The sequence below is a fragment of the Mycteria americana genome, chromosome 3 (genome assembly GCF_035582795.1).
Source record: "Mycteria americana isolate JAX WOST 10 ecotype Jacksonville Zoo and Gardens chromosome 3, USCA_MyAme_1.0, whole genome shotgun sequence".
Lineage (NCBI taxonomy): Eukaryota > Metazoa > Chordata > Aves > Ciconiiformes > Ciconiidae > Mycteria > Mycteria americana.
In genome coordinates this window covers 69,431,902-69,453,297 of record NC_134367.1, presented here as the reverse complement: position 1 = coordinate 69,453,297, position 21,396 = coordinate 69,431,902, and the positions used below count along the sequence as shown (strand labels likewise).

Sequence of the window (21,396 nt, the reverse complement as noted above, 5' to 3'; positions counted from 1 at the left end):
TGCAGACCTGGCAGAAATTGTAATTGTGGGTGACATTTCTAACAATCTGAGCTCAAATACAAGTCATGGATCTTTTAGTAACCTGTCATCTCCAGCCCCATGCTTGTCCAACATGAAAGTGAGAGGGACAACTTAAAACACAGTTGTGCAGGTGACTGTGACTTCAAAATGTAGTTTCATTCATACATTGGAAAATAATTTATTTTACTTTCCTATTGTTCTTCCTGCTCTGCCTGTCTAAGAGTAGTAATTCAGGTTTTTTTCACTTCTGTGGTTTGATTTGATTGTGATTACACAAGAGCAGGTAAACTGAGAAAAAGGTACCACTTTTACATGTTCAACTTTCGGAGTATAGCTCAGCTTGGGAGCATTTAAAGGACAAAATTGAACTTTAATGATTTAGCCTAATCAGTCCTTTAGTTGCTGGAAAAATGAATGCTGATGTTCTAAAATAAAACAAAAGCAAGGAAACAAAACCCCAAACCCCACCACTTGTACCAAATGAGGTAGTTGGAAACTATTTTTAGGCAACAAAGAAACTTCAAGATGTGTAAAAGTAACATTGGGAGTTAGATTTTCAAACTTTGAAACAGCAAGAGCTGTGAAATACTATTCTGAATGTGCTCCATTGTATCACAGCGTTTAAGAGATATCAAAGTGATGATTGGTCTTATTTCTACCATGTGCCAAGGTCTAATGACAGAGCTGCTGTTGCTTAAGTAAATGTGCAGATTCTACATTAGATGGTAGAATTTCTGGAGCAGTTGTAGAGAGACTATTTGTTATTTACAGGAATTCTAAAAAATTCAGGAAAATCCTGAAGTTAACTTGTCCAGGTTTTACCATCCTGCGCCAGTAGTCATAGTTGTCTTTAATGTAGTCTCTATGAACTGTTAGGGGATATGAGAGTGTAAGAGTTTTGGAATCAAGGTTAGCTGTCAGCATTTGAGAACTGAGTTTGGGTGGTTTTTTTAAATTCAAATTGATTGGCTATGAATGCTATTTGTAATTAATTATCTTTTTGCTACGTGTTATTTTAGGGGAATGAGGAGGGAAAAAAGTTGTTTATTTTAAGTGTGTTAGTATAGATTTGAAACTTGCTATAAATTGCCATCAAGGACAGTTCTGTGCATACACCATAGCTCATGAAAAATTTAATGTGTTGTATTGTATTTCCATGTTTAGATATTGCAAATGGCTCCAGTTCAGGAGGATACCGCCCCCCTCCCAGAACAAAAGAAGTGATCATCAATGGACAGACAGTGAAACTAAAATACTGTTTTACTTGCAAGATTTTCCGCCCACCTCGTGCCTCACATTGCAGCCTTTGTGATAACTGCGTAGGTGAGTAAAAAAAAGATATGACATATGTTCAATTTAGTAGCTTATATATTGTTGTGAATACTTTTGATATTAGAGAGAAAAGAATCAGTTAGTGACAAGATTACTCATGAGGTCACTTGCTGTGTTCATCCTTCTTTCCTACAAGCTCTGTTAGATGGTAAGAATTTTAGAGGAGGCAGAGGAGATTTGGCCTAACAGATAGTTGTTGCTAATCTAGGAAGGAAAAATATCTTCTGATGAAGTAAGGAAGATCATCTTCTGATCTTCTGATACATCTTTCCTAACCTGCTCCGCAAGACAAAGAACACACCCAATTCAAATAGGGCTGCATAGTATGTGCGATGAACTTTATCGTACAGAGAGTACCAAGCTTTACGGGAGTCTTAGAATTTTTTCCTTCACCAAACTGAATTGAGGGCAAGGAGCTGCTTCTGCAGTTCATTTCAGACTAACTGTAAGGCACGGTTCAAATGATTAGGGCTTGCACTGTGACCAGAATATACGCTGTAGGTGATTCTTACTTTGAACAGTTTTAAGACTAGAAATTCTAAAGTCAGAATCCATAAGAAATTACTGGGCAAGCATGCTATTTTGAGAGTAAGTAGATGATGTCAGGACCTAAGGATATTTTGTAATGGTAGGGGTTTTTTTTCCTCTGAACTTCTTGTCTTTTTTCATGACTAATTTCTTTGGAGGGCAGACAAGGTGATTAAGATATGCTTGGATTTAAACGCAAACAAAAAACCCCCACCAATCAAATCTGACTAGTTTTCTAGTTAATTAGATCACATTTAGAGTTTAGTGCAGCTGATTAGCACACCGTTGAGCCTGGATCTTATGCATTCAAGAAAATAATGTAGAAAGATGTCTCCAGCTGAGAAATGTAATTGCAGCATTCAGCAGTGATATTTTTAGATATAAAGCAGTCATTGGAAGAATTGCAATTTTGTGTTTAGAAGATATTAATTTAGGGAGTACACTTACATCAGAGTGAAAAGTTTAGCCTTGTGGCCCTGTGCTATTGATTGGTATCTGTAGATGGTTCCTTCAGTAAATAAGTTTTTCTGGTGTGTTAGAATTTTCTAAGTGTAAAAGCTATTGAACTTGGCAAGTAGGGATGTTTATGAATTGCAGTTGACACATTTTCAGAAAAATATTATATCAGATGTGTAACCTGGACATTACAGTGTTGTGGTATTGCTCAGCAAACCTGATAATGTGAAAATGCAATTGTTGACCAGTGCAGTAAATAAAAGTTAAAGGTTGTTGTTTTTACCAAGAGAGTGCATAAATAACAGCAACTCCCACACATGCATCCTGAAGCTTATTTTAAAATAGTGTTTCAGCTTTTTTAATAAACTGATACGAAGGATTTTTCTACAGGTTATTCTGTAATCTGATTGTGTCCTTTTCATACTAAATTTGGAAAACCTGCTCTGTGAAACATACCATTAGTGATGGGGGGGAAACAACTTAGACAATCTTTGTCTTTTATGTCTGTGATGAAGCAACAGATGTGAATTATTATGGATGTATATCAGAAAAGAGTCTGAGCAAATGACTCATTTAAGTGATAATTGTATCCAAGAAGATTAGTCTTTTCTGCTCATAAAATAGGCATGATCATTGTCATTTCCTCTTGCACAGCTTTTAATTTGAAGTTACTTGTTTTAAAATAATTCCATCCATTTATTGGAATGAATTTGCTGTGGTTTTTCTCCTCGGTGTTTATAATGGGAATTACAATAAACTATTACTTTTTCAGGGTACGTTGCATAGTGCTTTTGTTTCCTGACTAGGTACAGGTATTTGTCATATAAATATTCAGCTGTATTGAATGCAAAAAGTGAATCTACAAGTACCTACAACTAATTTTCTGTGAAAAATACGTGTCAGGAAAATCAGATTGCTTGTGTACTTGTGGAAAACTAAGAGTCTAAGAGTGTACACTTAATCGGCATGTGTTATGCAGTTTACCTCCACTCGTAAGTTAGGATTGTCTTTGTGATGATGCTTTTATTTAATTTTAGTTTGTGAATAAATCTTATAATGGCAATGAGTGTTCTTGTGCCACCGTCATTTGCTAGTTCCTTACCAATGTAACTAAACCAACGCAAAAATATTCCTACTTCGCATGCATATGGATATTTAAGTAACTTACGATTGCAACTCACTACCAATATGGCTATGCATTCCTTTTTATCACATAGTTCCTGAAGCTTTTGCTGCATAGTTATAAACTAACTACTGAGACTATGTGATACAGAAATGGAGTCTTTCTTCAAACCAGCACTCCCTGCTCAGAAAAAACAGTATGCCACTTTTAGGTAAAGGTGTTTTATGATACCAGGCAAATGAATGCAGTGTGAAAGAGAGGCTCTTTCATTCTGTATTTTCTATTGATGCTTTTCATTCTGTAAGGAATCCTTAGCAGCATTTTAAATATGTAAGTACCTACAAAAATCTATTAGTTGCTAGGGTTTTTTCCCCCTTTTGAATAAATCCTAACTTTCTAGTTGTCTAGTAAGCATATCTGTTACTTGATCTTGTTTCTGATTTTCATTTCATCACTAAATTGTTTTATAAATGGATACGTAGTATATTTAGATAAAAATACAAAGAAATAGCTTTAAAAAAAACCCAGAACTAATCTGAGTTCTACCCATAGTAATACTTCAAACTCCTTTAGTTTTACAATATTTTCATAGTAGTATCCAAAAAAAAAAAATCTGGATTTTCATACAAATGCAGTTTGTTGTATTTATAGAATGCCTTCAAAAATTTGGTTGCCCTGAGGGCAAATATCTTGAGTGTATTTCTGACTGACTTTCTTTAACTGCCTTTGTGAATAGCAGTTGGAAGTTAGCCCCTCAAGGGTTTTCTGTGTACCATTATGTTGCTTAAAAATTATAAATTAATTTAAAGTAATGCACACATAAACACAAGAGAGAGACTTAAAAAAAAAAAAAAAAAAGAATAACCACAGCAGACACAAATTCTGAGCATAAATTCAAGCTAGTTATTGCTGGGTTTTGACAAGAGGTTTTGATTGCGCTGTGTGATGTTAGTAAGAAGCCAATGGCTGGACTTGCTTCTGAAATTACCAAATGACCTTTTTTATTTATTTTTGATTATTTCAACATCAGTTGTGTAATTTCCTTTTTTTGTTTTGTTTTAATTTTTGTCTTGTTTAACTTGATTTCTATAGTAAAAGCTGAACAAGAAGCAGTTGACTATTTCCAAACAATTTATTTAAATATAGTACGGAATGACTAATGAGAAACAGTGAGTAATGATTAGCAAGCAGTAAAGCAAGTTAGTCCAATAATCTAAATGTCTAAAGCCTTCCTTGGATTCACATGCCACAGTTTTGCTTATCAAATGAAGTAACTGATTTAGAGTAAGGCAAAAATCCAGTATGGTGGAAGAAGAGATCCACCATTTATATTAATCTAAGAATATAGCCTTTTTATTTGTTTCAAAATCCGTATATTGTAAATTTGTGTGTGACTGATGCATAAAGATAGCTTCTCCAGTTCCACTGTGTAGCTTTCAACACATGATTTTTTTTTTTCCCCACAGAAGATTCAAAGCTCAAATTTTTGAAATTGGATGTCACAACTTAACTTAGAAATGTTTAGTTTGATTTTTCAGAGATCACTGATGAACACGAGAATGACATACTAAGCTAGACCAAAATTTTGGTTCGTGCAGTAGCTTGTTTCCCACCATGGCCAGAGTGGACCCCTGGGGAAGGACGGGAGAAGAGGGCGAGCATCGGGGATGCTTCCTGCTGAATATTCTCACGCTCTCAGAAATTTTCAGCATAGGCCTTCTTGAACCCTGGGGGGTTATCCCTTTCTTTTCAGTAGCTATTGATGGATCCTAGTTGGCCTTCTCTGTACCTAACATAAACTTCTTGAGGTGGGGAACCAGGATGCCAGTAGTGCTGAAGGCACGCATACCATACTGGCAATTTCTATTGATGTTTTCTGTAGGAGATAGGATTCCTCTCACTTGTAAGTCTGACTGCTTTTCTATAGATCCTAAACATGAGACCAAGTCAAGATTTTCTGTCAAGATTTTGACAGAAAACATGCTATATTAGAAGCCAATAGACACCCCCTTTCTGGTTAAATCATTGCTTCTGTACAGCACTTCTCCCAGGCAATTACAGGCATCATCTTTTGGGTTTGGTCTTGACCAGACTACATTAATATATTGTTTTGAAAATACAAGGTGTTATGTACACAGCAGTATGCCAAACAGCAGAATTTTAATAAAATAATTGTTTTTAAAAGTAGTTTTCCAGATTAGGCACCAGTGTTGTAAATTTATTTTCTTAAAATGGGGAATTGATTATTAAAACACATGTAATTATAACACATGCAATGTAAGACAAAGAGTGAGAATTACCAGTGTCTTCTTGGAGAAGCTCTTCCCTGTAGTCACTCCAGATACCACCATCTTCCAGCCTGGAGAACACAAATTACTTCAAAAACAGGCTGAGAGTTGGCATCGTAACAGTTTGATTTTTATAACACCGACACTGTATGTGAGAGTAATTTTTCCAGGACTTCGTGGTCCTTTATAATCAGTGTGTATTTACTTGATGTCAGGACTTTGTTTTGCTTGGTTTTAATTCCATTCTGTAGCACTCTTCCTTCATTACCTTATTATCTCCCTTCTTGCTTTCCGTTCCTTTTCATGACCTTTGCCTATTTCTTTCCTTACATTTCTTGCAATGAGGAGAGTACAATTTGCACTTCATTTTGGGGCCTGACTTTTGAACCTGTTAAACCTTAGCTCTGAGTCTCTTGGAGTGACTCTTTAGCTGAACAGTTAAAACTACAAAGTTGGCTGCTTTGTCCCTCTTCTGTTTCCCTCTCCCTTTTCTGTTATACTTTTTCCCAGTTTTTACATGTGAGAAATGGCTTTGGCTTTTTTGTTTGTGCTACCTTTTTGAGACACCCAAAAAGCTGCCAAACAGAGTACACACCAGCACTTACAGAAGTGAGATATTATTTGTTGTGATTGTGCCGTCTACATACTAGATGTACTTTAGAAATTCAGGGAGCATGGCATGTGTGTCAAAGCCATGTGTAAGTCTAAGCCAAAGCACTGGAAAATATGGCAGGAAGTCTCTTTAAAAAAGATAATAGTATTATAGGTTACTTCAGAGAGAGGTTGAGGCTTATGTATTGGTCTGCATATAAAAAAAGCAGAGATGATCATAATACACAACAGTATAAATGATGTTGTAAACCTCAGATGTCAGAGTAAAAATTAAAGAGAGAAATTACTAGGGGGAAAAAAAAATTAGGAACCTAAGAAAATAAACAAATATTTACATTTGGTGCAATCACAATTTGAAAGATGGCTAAGGAATTCCAAGGCAGATACAAGGCAGCAACAGAAGTGTAAAAAAAAAAAAAAAGAAAAGTGCTTTCATGTAGAAAAGAGAGGAACAAAGCCATGAACTTTGTGGATGCTGGTACCTGGTAAGGATACCACGCTTCCCCTAGGGACGAGTTGGGGTTTTTAATTCTCTTCCTCCACGCTTGGGTGTGTGTCTGGCACTTGTTTGGTTCCCAATGTGTGAAGGTAATGTATTGACAAGAATAGGTATGTAAGGAGAGATTGTTAAGTAGTGAGGTCCTTTGCTGTGCACTCTGAAGAGTGCCTATCAAAGAACAGTCATTCTAAACTGCCGCTGCTGCCTTTGAAAATGTCACCATTAATGTGCATGCAGTCAAAGGGGTTTGTTGTTAATTTGTCAACATTTATTATTGGAGGTAGCAGTGAAGTGAGATATGTGACAATATAGTTTAATTACTATGAGCTATCCTAGGGCAATGGCTGGATGTTTTCCTAATAAATCAATTGCTATTTTTATTTAAAAGATTAAGCATGTTTATTTTCTTTTTTTGAATAAAATTAGTCTGCCACTATTGAAGTTGATTAGCATGGAAAAAGTTGACATTGCAACTGATTTTCTTAAAAAACCCCACCCAAATAGCTTATCTGTCTGGGACAGTATTTAAACAATTATGAGAGTGAAATATTTGTTGAGTAGCCCTTGTGTTTGTGCTTCTGACTGACTTTTTATTGTAGATATCCATGCACATTATTAATTTATTTCATTAATAGAGGCCTATCTTTCCCAGTGTTACATTGCTGTTTCCATTTGCATCACCTTGTAGAGATTAGTGTAGTGTCCAGAATGTAATCTGGAGTAAACCTTTGGTGAGTATTTCCTAAATGTAACCTTGAGGCTAGAAGGCTCTTTCTGTTCCATTTGGTTTTCTTGGGGTGTTTTGATTTGGGATCAGAGTACAAAAGTACTGAAGCTCAGTGATTTAAAGGATCCATTGTGCATTGTCCATAACAGATGTTCTAAAATAACATCAGCATGCATAAAATGTAACTTGCCATCAGTCTTTTGTTATTCACCATTTTTTTCATGTTAATTTCTACTCTGATTTCATTCCACAAAAGTAACAGCAAAGGCATTGTCAGGGGAATGACTGTCACACAGGTGAACGTTGTCTAAGTTAAATTGATCCACATATTTGATTGCTGTTGCCAATTGATGGCAAGTCCCATCAGTAGTGTTTTTAAATATGATTAAATAAACAATTTTCTTGACTGTAAAGGATTTAATGCCACGGTTATATTTGCTTTTGTGCATGCATACATGACTCTCAGCAGGCTGTTGGGATTGAACTGCTGTATCTTAGAAGAAAATAAATACTTTTTGTAATAAAAAGTATTCCTTATATGGACTTTTAAAAACCTCATTTGTTTTCCTAAACATTTCAAGAGCAACCAAATTCTGAAAGTACCATTTGTCGTACAAAATATCAAGTCAATAAGCCTGAATAGATGTGGTCATATCATGACATCATAGTCCTACAAAAAGCTGTAATTGTCATCATTATAAATATGTGCAGATGTGTCAGTATCTCTACATAATTGCTCAGTGTGTGTCCATGACAATGCACTTTGTAGTCCTATGTTGTACTGCTACTATCAAAAGTAATTTTGAGTAATGCTGGCCCAGTTGGTTGAGTTGTAATGTGATTTTTTTTTTTTTTTTTGACTGATGCAAGATTTGAATAGTGGGCTGTTGACTCTTCCCAGTCCTGGCATGCATGTTTGCATCTGTTAAATAAAGATGGTAGCATTTGGTGAATAATGCCTTAGGTTTGTATCTTTGCCCTACAATGCTTTACTTGAATGGGACGGAAGAATTAGCAAGTGAATTCTAACTTGTGCTCATTGGAATGTCCTAGTAAAGTGACCTAGATATTTTTGCACCTGTAGACTTTTTGTCTTTGAGACCTGCCTTCACATTAAGCTTTAGAAAATGTATGTTGGTGTGCAGTGATCCAGTTGAGCAAAGGAAAAAGGAAGCAGTTCATAAATAATAATAAATGTTTCTGAGATCACAGTGCGAACAGACAAAAAAAGCTGCAAACTGAAGGGCCAAGCTGGCCTACAAATGTTCCATGTAAAAATGCTTTTTTGTTCCTTGTAAATTATAAAGCTTTTATTAAATGTTTTGAAAGAGGAAGCAAAGCATTGGGGTCACTTTGTACGTGGTTTCCTGGAGTGTGGTGATTGAAAAATGGAAGCTGAACATTTAAGGATTTAAGAGTCTACATGCTGTGCTGTGAAAAAGTAGAGATTTGACTCTTTGGTTCTGAGCAGCAAGGAACATGCTTCAGTGTGGCTTCTGAAGGAAACACTCTCCATCTACAAGACCACTGCTTATTAAAATAGGAAATGTTCTCAGTTTTGTTTTTATCTGAGATATCCAGATTAACATTTCTTAAGCAAGCTTTCAAATGTAAATGTTTCTGGGAAGGTAAAAACTGAAAGAAATGTCTAAAGTATGATGTAACTTGTATGTTCTTCTGTCACCCAGTTAGCATGTATTATTAGGTGAGTGTTAATGAGACCACTGAGTCCTGCTGACAGCTTGCTACTTCCAGAAGGACAGTACCTGAGCTTCATCCTCAGCCCCCCCACTCCCCCCCTTGTGTGATTCTCCTTTGTGCCTGTTCGCACAGCCCTTAGTAACACACAGCCATTGGTAAGCCAGTTTTTCTCACTAAGCAATGAACAAAAAATTCCGCTTTTTCTTTCCTGCCAGCTCAAGGAACTGACCTGACTCATCAGCAGCTTAGACAATGAAAGAAGGAAGCGGGATGAAGCGGCAGGAAAGGCAGCATGTGACTATCTCTTTCACTGCTACTAAGCTTTTAGATTGGCTTGGTTATCTTGTGAAGCCTCACCCTTAGGATTTGGTTATGGGGATGCTGGCTGTCCTCAGAAGCTGCTGATCATTTGGGAAAGACTAGTAAGATAAAGTCACTGTTGCAGGTTTACTGATGGCTCTTGAGGTTCCTTATCTCTCTGGTTTTCTGTGGTCTTTACAGCAGCATTTTTAGTCTCCATTTACCATCTCCTCTTTTCATCGATATTTCACCTTATAAACTGTTCACATATTTGCTCAGTCTTTTTTGTTTGCTTCAGCTTTTATTCTCAGACCCTGAAAAATTAATCAAAACTGGATTTCTCCTGCAGACCTGATAAGCGTTAACCTGTAGTAAGGCTGGCGTTACAGCTAAGCTGAATTAACACTTAACTGCTTCTGAAAGGGTAATTTCATCCCTTCTCTGGCAGTGTGTTCTCACTGCTTCACTTGGGCCAGCTTTGGTGTTTGTCTGATACTGTGATGAGCTGGTCTGGGGAGCTAGGCTACAGAAAATTAACCATAGTTTTAAGTTCATCTGGCTCTGACAACCAGCTCCCCGCAGGGTAAAACGAACACCAGGCTTGGCCTAAGGACAGAGAGCCATAAACACACAGGCAAGGGATTGTTCACAGAACTGCTAAAAGGGGAGAAGCTGGGCCATCTGTTTCAGCAGTAGTTCTCGATTAGGTAGATATGACTGTAACATCATACCCCATCCTGAAGGCAAATACCTTTCTTCTTTTGCTTAAAATTGAGTGCAGGAGGATGATCTATCACAATTTTTCTATACATGAGATGCTTCCATAGACAAACTTTTCAGCCCTTGCAGCTTTCTTCCTTCCTCATTAATAGTCCTAATACACTTTTTATTAACAAGAGTTTGTATTACCAATGTCTTGATTCTCTTCATTTGCCTCAAATATTTTTACATTAACCTTGTCAGAAATGTATGATTGAATCCAGCAGCACGTTACCTATACCCTATAAATTTAAACCAGTACTGCAGTCATCACCTCTAAACAGTCCGTTATTCATCATAACAATCAGCTGCATTTATATTTGCTCTGCATTTTAAGTTTATGAGGGCCAGAATTCCCAGTTTTTCTCAGCATCAGTAGTTCTTCATTTCTCAGTGAAGAGGTAAACCTTAATTTTTCTGCCAACATTGTCCAAGCCAAGTAAAGATGTCAGGCAGAGCTTCCTTTTCCAAATCATTGGTTGTTCAGTTTGCAGGCATCTGGAGTGCCAGAGGTGAACCTTAAGATATTGTGTTATTTCATTAATACTTATTAAGCCAAGTCTTTTTGTAAGGAAGAATAAACAGCTCTAGATTTAAGAGACTATATTTAACAGTATTAGAAGTCTGCTTAGTATGTGTCTGTTTATTTTGCCAAGATTGGCTTTTTTCTCTTGCGTTAACAGCTAACCAGAGCAGCTCAGAAGCTGTAAGGCTATTATCTTTAACTTGTATTTACGTATTTTTCTCTGCTGAGTAGAATAATCTGTTGCTTTTTAATATACTGTTTTGTGGCATATAGCATAAACATCACATCCCTTTCTATGTTATGATTGAGAAAAATGAAGCCCAGTTTATTCATTCATAACACTCATGCAAACCCTCTAATATTTCTCCTTCTTCATTAGAGTTGATTCAGATTTAACACTGTAGCAATGTTTTTCATATCCAACTAGCCTTTTCTGTCCATTTCTGCTTTACAAACATCTTAGGTTATTACTTAGCTTCACAATGATTGGTAAGGTATTTATTGAGAAAGAAGAGCCTTTCAGTTTACCAAGAAAGTTTGAAGACAGAAATTGCAAAGGAGTGACAAATAGGTTAAAAGCATCAAGTCAGTCTTTAGTAAGGAATATATATGTATGTGTTTTTATAAGGGGGTGGGGGGTGTATGTGTGTATTTTTTGTTTGTTTGCATTTATCTGAATCTATCAAATAGATGTCTACATATATCTAAATATTGTTTCATGGCTAGATACCGAGCTTTATGTCAGTATCATTTGTTGATTCCTACTGTGTCAGCATAGAAGAGAATGAATGTGTATATACGGAATTCATCTTCCAAAGGCATGTCATGATTTTTTTTCCTGAAGCAGTAGGGTACAAAAGTACCCTAGGATTACGCTCTTTAAGAGGCTCTATAACTGTATTTTTCTTTGTGTTATTATTTGCTCATGTGTTGTATTAGGTGCCCATTAAATGAAGTACAGTGTTTATCAGAGCGCATGAACTCATTCAGAAGCACAAATGTAAAAATGAGCACTGTTCCAATGCAATGTCAACTTATGTTGGGAATACAACTGTATTGCACTGAATATAGGTAGTATTACCTACCCTTTTAGATACCAGAGTGTTTAGTTCTTGGTATTCTTAGCAGTACTCATTAAATCAAAGTATTTCTGAAGCCTTATCCTAAGAAAGTTCACTAACTTCACCTTGAATAGCCCCATTGGAATTTGAAACAGATTTATGGCAGAAACATGTGGTCCAAACAGCTGTCACGCAAAACCATTTAAAAAAAACCCTGAAAGTGTGGTGAACTCAGAAATCTGTTGTGCATGTTATTTTGACTTTTTTTTTTTTTTTTTTGGTAAACAAAGATAATCCTAAATACGTCCTTCAAGGAAAACTTCTAATGTAGGTCTTGAACATAAAGCCATAGCTAAAATAAACTGGTGTGCTTGGACAGATGTGCCTCTTTAACATAGGGCTTAAGGACTTCAAATTTGTAGCTCGCCTTTCCTGTGGAATTACAAATAGTTTGATATTGTACATCAGTGGAGGCATAAAAGTCACAGAAAACAAAACAGGATTTGGGCAAGGATCAGAGAGTGAGAGGGAGTCAGCGTGAGAGCATCTGTCTTATGGTATGATCTTGGATTTGATTAAAAAATTTAAAATTCTGTCAATATAATCTCTCCAAAGCAAAGTTAGGAAATGCTGGTTTGTTTCCTGACAGTTACTCTGTTTCCATTACCCAGCGTACTGGGATGGGAAGGCAGGTCCAGGCTTCCTGGGGAGAAGCAGAGCAAACTGTTCCCTCTGCTGCTTTCCAGTGCTGGGGCATTTCCCCTGTGTTGGGGACACTAATTTCTGACCCACCCTGGCCTTTTCCTGTCTCATGAACGAGTTGATCTCTCAGGGAAATAAAGGGAAAGGATTTGGTTTAGTAAAAAGAAGAGGGATCCTATAGGGCGAAGGGTAACAGAGCATTCAGATGACATCTACCAATTTTTATACCATGTGGTTTACAGAAAATTCCTGCAAGAATGAATAGATTATTAAAAATACAAACAAAAAAACCAACCCCCAAAAAAGTATAAGCAAATTTTACAAGGCTGTCTGAATCTTAACACTTGAAAAATGGCTTATATGAATGGTTTCACTATTTTGAGTGGTTTTGTATGGCATTGTGAACTCTAAGTGGAAAAATAGGTGGTCTGGAATGGAGAATATTTTGAGTGAAGCAATAAAAGGAAGTGGGAGGGTGTAAATATTTCATATACCATAATGGATGGATGAGATGATAGTAGACATAAAGTCAGAGGTGTGATCATGACAGATATAAATAAAACAACATAAAAACCTCCAATTTTGAGTAGAAGAGTCACTGGAAGAAAAAAAAATCCTTATTTTGAAATAATAAAATCCAATTGAGTTGGTACCACTGCATGTGACTGGATAAATACATGCTTATTGGTCTGACTGCACACTTTATCACAATAATGCTGTTAGCAGGAACTCACCTCAGCCATGCTTTGATTTCTTTAAAACCTGTAAGGTTTCATTAAAATACTCCCTTTTTCTTTTCTATTTTTTCCTTTCTAAATAAGAATTTCTCTGTGGCTAATCTGCAAACGCCAGTTAAATCATGAGTTTTAATATAGTATTCAGAGAGCTTTCTTCAAATAAAAGGCATTTTATTAATTGTTTTCCATTTTTTTTTCTTCTGCCTCTCATTTCAGAACGGTTTGATCACCACTGTCCCTGGGTAGGCAACTGTGTGGGGAAAAGAAACTACAGATTTTTTTATATGTTTATTTTATCTCTGTCCTTTCTGACAGTCTTTATATTTGCATTCGTTATCACCCACGTCATCCTTCGTAAGTATGCTGGTGAAATCAGATTACGTATGTAGCCATTTACTTGAGTTTTTTATTTTTAAGTTAATCTTTTGATCATTCAGGGTTTATTTATTTATTTATTTATTTGCCTTTTCTCTGAAGCTTCGCAATCCCCAGTGAGTCCCATTCTGGTCTGTAGTAGACCCTGGTCATGGTAGTCATTGATCTAGCACTGGCTTTATCTTAATACAGTATTAATTTTCTTAATTTTTTGTCCTTTTATGGATGGTTTATTGGAAAAGCAGCACACATGCTGTATGTCTAAGTATACAGATAGTATCATTTTGCCAAAGAACTTTTGTGTGCTTTTTTTAACTGTAAGCATGGGTCACTTGCCATCCAAACAAACAGGTAAATTGCTAGGAAATAGACTGGAGCTAATTTAAACTTTTTGTTGTTTGCTGTTTAGTTTTACATCTTTTTCTACCCTGTTTTTAACACAAGTTACTTTCATTTGCATAGACATTCTGAGAATAACCAATTTATAATTGAGTGATCAGATAAGCTATAGGAAAAAGAATATTCATGAGTTTGATTTTTTTTCTTTGTATTCTGGATCGGGTTTGAGGAGAGTATTTTCAAGACCCTTTTGGGTAGTGCCTTTTTATTTCCACACACATAACAAATTTTGTTAGCTTCTATATGATGATGATGTTCTAATTTATGGTGAAAGGTTATATGACTTGTCTTTAAAGGCCTTTTGTATGTTGTGGGGGTTTTTTAACCCACTATCACTAGGAAGCTTAAGAGTGTTCTGTCTTTTCACTAATTATGTAGGATATTGCCTTGAACAATATTTCTTTAATCATTTTGAAAACGTGATCTTTTTATTCCTTTGTATTCCGTATTCCAATGGAAACCTGATAGAAGTAATAATTTCAGTTTATAACACATTTATAAAGCTAACTTGATAATGGCAACATTTAGAGAATGCTTTACTGAAAAATATGCCAGATTGTGCTCAATTTCCTAAATTACTTACACTGTGCAGGGACAAAAATTTGTATTTTAAAAAAACAGAACTTCTCCTCTTACTTGTGCTTCACAAAAAAAAAAGTTAAGAGCATTGAGCGGCTCTCCTGTAGCTCAGAAATCTAGCACAGAGACTAGAGCTAGGGCCACTTTTAAATTTGGGGGAGTCTGAATCAACAAGTTGTTCTCACTGCCCAATACAGCATTTCTAATACCAGTTGAAAGAGCAGAGAAAAGATGTACATATTATTTAAAAAGGGAAAAGTAATTATTGGAAAAAGAACACTTTCCATTAATACTCAAATCCTTGAAATTTATTTGAGCACATATGAGCGTATACATGCACACTTTTGACATTTAAGAAGAAGGAAGCATGGGTTTTTTCTGTCATCTTGCTCTGCTAGAATTCAGTAGTTGAAAATACCTGTCTGACACTATAAAGCTACTTTTGAAGCTAGCCTACCTGTAAAACAGTACAGTGCGCTTTTTTGCAGTTTTCAGCATATGAATTACCAATATTATGCCAATATTTCATGTTCTGTATGTCAAGTGGAATTATCCAGTGGATTTTAACTTTGCAGTATCCATACCTAATTCTAAGTGTGAATTAGACAAAGAGCAGAGAAATGAATTGTGCCTCTGTGTGGTTGAGTAGAACTTTAGCACTGTGTAGATGTTACAGATAATGTATAGTAAATGTTAAATGCTGACTTAAGTATATCAGCTGTAAAACCTTCTCACTATGGAGGTTTATTTACCTTGGATGAGACAGGAAAAACCTCCCTAGTTCTAAAGACTGGTCCTCAAAGGCAATGGGAGCAGGTATGAATTGTGATTGGTTCCTCCATATTTGTTTCCTACATTTGAGCTTCACGGCCAACTTTCCAATTTATCTACTATAATCTTGACTGTGTCTAAAAAGAGTTCTTTACAAATAAGGTTTCTTTATCATATCAATCACTCCACTCTCTCTGTGCCTACCATGCTTCTAAAAGTCCTCATATCTACCTTTCTAATAGTTACCACTCAACCATTTTCATTCTGTTTTGCAGCCCTGAAGTTCTTCAGCTGATGCTAACCATTAAGCAGGATTCTCCGTTACTTAATCTGAACCTTTGCAATTGGCATAGAGTGCTTTGTGTTAGTGTGTCTGAATAAAGTCTCAGCTTTTAGACCTGGGACTATGATCTTCCTGCAGTGTTTCAGTGTCATCCATATGTATTTCCACAAGTTCTGGCAAAATTCTTGATTTTAGAGGAAGTCCTGCTGACTTAATCAAATCCTGTTCTTAGCTCTTCTGAAGATGATCCTAGCAGGATTACCTTCCCATCAGCAACACTTTATTCTAGATATCCTGTGTTAGACTGAATGCCTTCTGACAATATCCTTTTAGGAAGGGACTGAGGGATATTTATAGCAACTTGTGGGCATTGACCTTAAAAAAAAAAAAAAAAAAAAAAAAAAAAAAATCCTTTATGGTTCATCTTAATAGGGAAGTTCTTCCTCTGACCTTGTTGATTACATAAGAAACCTGTTTTCTTTTTTTTAATATCTCTTGATTTAGAAAAATTGTTGAAATCTGTTTCATTTTTAATAACTCTTGCAAGCTGGCATTTTTCTAGTTTTAGTGGGCATAAGTGGTGATGAGATGTGAGATACATCTTAACTCTCTGTTTTCTGCGGTCTTACTTTTGAGGCATTCATTGGAAATTTGCCCTTTCCAGGATTAAGAATGTTTGCACATAGTATTATTGAATATGATAAAATTACTTTGTAAATCAGATACTTTAAAGGTATTGTTTTGCAAGATTTTATTCCATCTCCCCAAGCTTAACACATTTTCAACAGTAGTGCCTATCTTCACAGTTACTCAGCTCTGTTTGAGGCATCAGTATTTCAACTGTATGTTGCAGTGAGGAACCTTCCCCTTCTGATATATTGGGAACTGCTTGGAAGAGTGTGACCAGCAGTAGGGAATAGAGATCACACCTACCTGCTGCCATTGCCATTAAGGATCCTAAAAATAGTAAGAAGGTAGGGGGAAGTTCCACTAGTCTTGTGCCTTGAGGCTAAGAACCAGTTATGAGAGTCTGAAAAGGCTCAGAAATACAAGGTAAGTAACTTTCCCTTTCTAATGGCGAACAGTAAAATTGACCAGGCAGGTCTAGAGAATATATATGTGTATACACACGCACACACTTTTTTGGTTTTTTTTTTTTTCCCTTTTTTGTTTTAAAGACAAAGTTCTTCTCTCTTCATACAAATCTTCAGATGAATTTAGCTAAGGGGAAACTTTTTGCTGTGGGAAAGACTTTCAGCCTGATGCATTTAAATAATTTAAATTGTAAAGTAAAATGCAAACTGTGTGCCTTATGCTTATGTGACATTGAGTCAGTTTCTACAGACTAATTCACTTGTTGCGTATTTATCAGAAAATTGTCAAATTGCCCTTTTTGATGAATATCTCATGGCTGTGGAACCCAAGTGGATGCTTCTGCATCTCTAGTTCATTGGAGCATGCTCCTCTTGACCTGTTTTCAGCTAGTGGATATTCTCGTATTTGCCCAGAGGCAGCAAGCACCTATTAGAAAAACCTGTGCAGGTGCAGTAGGAGCAGGATTGTAGTCTAGAGAACTTTGGCTGCTTCCAGAACAAAGGAGGGAAAGCTGAGAATCTGGGTTTATAGTATAAATTTTTCAAAGTAAAAAAGTTTCTTTGACAAATAGTATTTCAAACTAAAAAAGTAGCTTATAATTTTTTGTTTCCATATTAAGTCTGAAAAGAGCAGGAATAATCAGAAATCTTGTTCATGGGAAAGTATGCATGCATCAATTTGGTATGACTGAGAAAATATCCTGCAGATGTTAGACCTGATAACTTACCCAAGGTTTTTTTCTGATGTTGTTGCTGCTGAGCAACATAATCTCAGATTTATATTAGTAAATCTATTCTATGATTATTCAGTTGATCTTCAAATATTAATTGTGTTAACTATGCTGAAAACAGCCTGTAGTCCAATTTCTTACTGAGCTGGTAATTTTGGGTTCTATTTCTACAGGTTCTCAACAAACAGGGTTCCTCAATGCCCTGAAGGACAGTCCTGCAAGATATCCTTTCACTGAAACAAATTGTAGATCTTGTTGCAAAATAACATCTGAGATGTGTTTTTGCTTGTTTTCTTGCTATTGTTGGATATGTGCATTTGGGACTTTTTATCATCACTTCCTGCACAACAGGATTTCTCACCACGTGTTGGAGGTAGGAAAGAGACTATAGCCTGGGATGGTTTTTACCCTTCATCTTCTGCAGAGTAGTAGTCTTGACAAAGGTCTGTGGTTTCCATGTGTGATGGAAATATGTTCCATGTATTTGTGATGGAATTCATAAATATATGTCACACTATACCCATGCTGTGGTTTCATTTAAAATATTAAATAATTCTTCTGCTTTTACAACAGAAAGTATGCAAAATGACTGATTCCTGTCAGGATAGAAAAAGTAGATTGTGGAATAACTGCAACCATAAGCTGTCCCTGAAGAGTTCAATTCCTGAAAGTATTCTTACGTTTATTTACTGTTTTTAGAGAAGTCATTTTCAAGTATTAACCTGTTAAGTTACATAAAAGTATACACATGCATACACAAGGACTGCTATTGTTGTTCAGCCTGGAGAAGAGAAGGCCCTGGGGAGACCTCATTGGTCTTTACATATATAAAGGGGGCTCATAAAAAAGACAGAGAGACTTTTTACCAGGGCCTGTAGTCACAGGACAAGGGGCAACGGTTTCAAACTGAGAGAGGGTAGATTTAGGTTGGCTATAACAAAGAAATTTTTTACAATGAGGGTGGTGAGACGCTGGAACAGGTTGCCCAGAGAGGTGGTAGATGCCCCATCCCTGGAAACATTCAAGGTCAGGCTGGATGGGGCTTTGGGCAACCTGATCTAGTGAAAGATGTCCCCACCCATGGCGGGGGTGTTGGACTAGATGATCGTTAAAGGTCTCTTCCAACCCAAACCATTCTGTGATTCTATTCTGTGAATACTCCTTATTCTTTTTGTCACTTCATGGGAGCTTTCTGTATATTTTATACTCAGTGAGAATGGAAAATATTTTTTTTTCCTGTCTGAAAGCAGCTAACATAATGGAAAAATGGGAAGCTGATATAACTTCTGTTTAGTTTCTTCCTTACATTTCTGTACAGACTGTAAGCTTCCCACTCCTTATGTGTATGTTTTGAACGGTTCATGTCTGAATAAGAAGTTTGCACCTCTCGCAAAGATACTATAAAAATAATTCTTTCTCATACTTGTGCTGAGGAAAAGCCTTTTGTGCACAGTTTGCTCTTTTCCACAGAAGTGTAGGAAGAAAAACCTCTTACTCTGTCATTTGTAGTTGTGCATAAAGGCAGACCTGTCTTTCCAGGTAGTTTTTCCAAGTATCAAATTCTCCAAATTCTGCAGATATGATTTTTGTGTGTGTGTGTGTGTGTGTTCATCAGGTAGAGTCATTGAGCTGTAAACTCCCTTTTTAAGCAAAGCCACTGTTCAGATTTTTTTTTTTTACAAAAGATTTTACAAAGCACGAACAGTTGTAAATAGTACAATAGCTTCCAATTAAAACAAGTACAATCAATTCTTACAAAAGATGATTCTTTCAAACTATTTTCAAACTGAGAATAGCTTTCAGTTGTCCTTAAATCAAAAGGTAATTGATTACACATTTGAGGATCCTTATACAGGAACAATGGGCTGCTTATTCATAATTTGTATTCAGAGATGTGCTGATTTGAAAGGCTCAGTAGCACATCTTGTAGAAATGGCCTGGTTTGATAGTGATATGTTGGACAATTTAATAGTTTGGTTACAATCCCTTCACAGTAAAAAATGAAATTGTCCAGATAGTATTGGGAATGCTGCTTTGGGGCAAGCCAGTCAATTCAGGCACAGAGGACATTACCATTTCTATCTTGCTAACAACCCTGTGTGAGATACCAAGGGAGTGTTATACCATATTATGCTAGTAACTTATACTTTGTATTGAGAATATATTGCTTTTTTGTATTTGATTTTTAATTAATGGCCTCATATTTAATTAAGGGAGTCATGTTAATCTAACATGAACCACCCCTGCTGTTCGAGATCTTTGTATCTTGGTGTGGAGAACCGAAAGAAGTCCCTTTCTTGGGGAAAGAAGTCCCTTTCAGTGGGGAGCTGAAAGAGGTCTTGAACTGAAAGGAATTCTCTTTTTTGTCAGTAGGAATTACTGTGTGAAGGAAGAAACTTGCATTTCAGGACCCTCTTGAGTGTAATCATGGTGAGGAACAATCCATCAGTGGTGTGCTCAGTCATCTGATGAGGTTGCAGGAACCCCTTCTGGCTCTCAGGTTCTGGGCTGTTTCCTTCTTTTACACCTTTCTGAACCCTCTGCTAACAACAGTCTACTTCCTTACCCATTCTCCGTCATTCTCCTTGCTTTGCTGTGGCTGCTGCACAGTCAACTGAGGCTGAGTTCCTATCTTGTGTTGGTTTGACTCCCCACATAGTTTGAGGAGGAGATGAGAGGGAGAGAGTAGTGAACATGCTGCTCAGCAATGCACTTTGGTCATCCTGCTGCTTTTGGAGCAGATTTGCTCAGAATGCAAATAGCTCTTTTCTGGCTTTTAAACCACTTTGAGTGAAGTAGGTTCTAGAGGAAGTTAGACAATTAAGGTATTTCCCAATTCATTAGGTGAGAGCAGACCTGCGATACAAAACTCTTCCCTGTTAGCTATCTTAGGATTATTTATCGCAAATACTTATGTACATCTGTGCCTTTTCCAGTGTGTCTCTCTGTATAATGGTGAGGGAACTGTCATATTTCTCTTCTGTCGATGGGTTCAGCGATAAGAATGTTTTTGTATGTTTTAAGGCTCTGTCCTTTTCTGGAATATTTTGAGTTGATGTTGTCTTGGAAACTGACTTCACTAAAGGTTGGCATATGGTTATATACAGATTATTTTTATCCTATTCTTTTCCCATTGTCATGTTCCTACTGATTTATTATATCTGTTTTTTTAGGAACCAAAGCCTTTTCTGCTGTTGATTCATGTTCCCTAAAAAAAATTTACTATTGAAGTGTTGTAGAAAATAACATTCTTGAAGCAGATGTATTCTGAGTTCATGGCTATTGTGTGTAAATAAAAATATATGGCAGGAAGCCTTCTATAGAAAGTTGCTCTTTATGCTTGATTATATAAAGTTTAGAAGGAACTTTATTGTCTTATTGCTGAGATGGTCACTCTCTTAGAGTTAAAGGAATGATATAAACTGTAGTAACTATGCAACACTGAGTGCTGACTGACTTTCCTAGTATACCAATCTCACTTTTCAAGCCTTCTTTATGGCATTTGGGTTATGCACTTTATAAGGAATGAAAACACAGGTAGTTTGAAAAGTTCTAGTGGTGTGCACACACATGCACATGCACACCTTGACCCTCTTGGAGGTGTGGGTGCTCTTGCTGTATGTGTACCTGTGCTGCTCCCTACAACATGCAGGTGAGAAAGCACCCCATGAACTCGCATACATGTACCTCATGCAAGTCCCTATATGTTGTACCCCATACTGGCAGTCTGCTGTCTGGATGCAGACTACTAACAGCGTTTGACAGGGAGGGTGCTCTGTCTGGGCTAGGCAG

The 21,396-nt window shown here is 36.5% G+C and overlaps 1 protein-coding gene across 5 annotated transcripts in view; it reads left to right on the top strand.

Moving 5' to 3' along the window:
* Positions 1-21,396, top strand: part of ZDHHC14 (zDHHC palmitoyltransferase 14) — a 114,200-nt gene that overhangs the window by 75,920 nt on the left and 16,884 nt on the right. For all 5 annotated transcript variants that reach the window (XM_075498931.1, XM_075498930.1, XM_075498933.1 and 2 more), the window contains exons 3-5: positions 1,186-1,344; positions 13,589-13,726; positions 17,778-17,826. In XM_075498931.1, the coding sequence (XP_075355046.1) occupies positions 1,186-1,344; positions 13,589-13,726; positions 17,778-17,826 (346 nt within the window). The remainder of the gene's footprint in view (positions 1-1,185; positions 1,345-13,588; positions 13,727-17,777; positions 17,827-21,396) is intronic.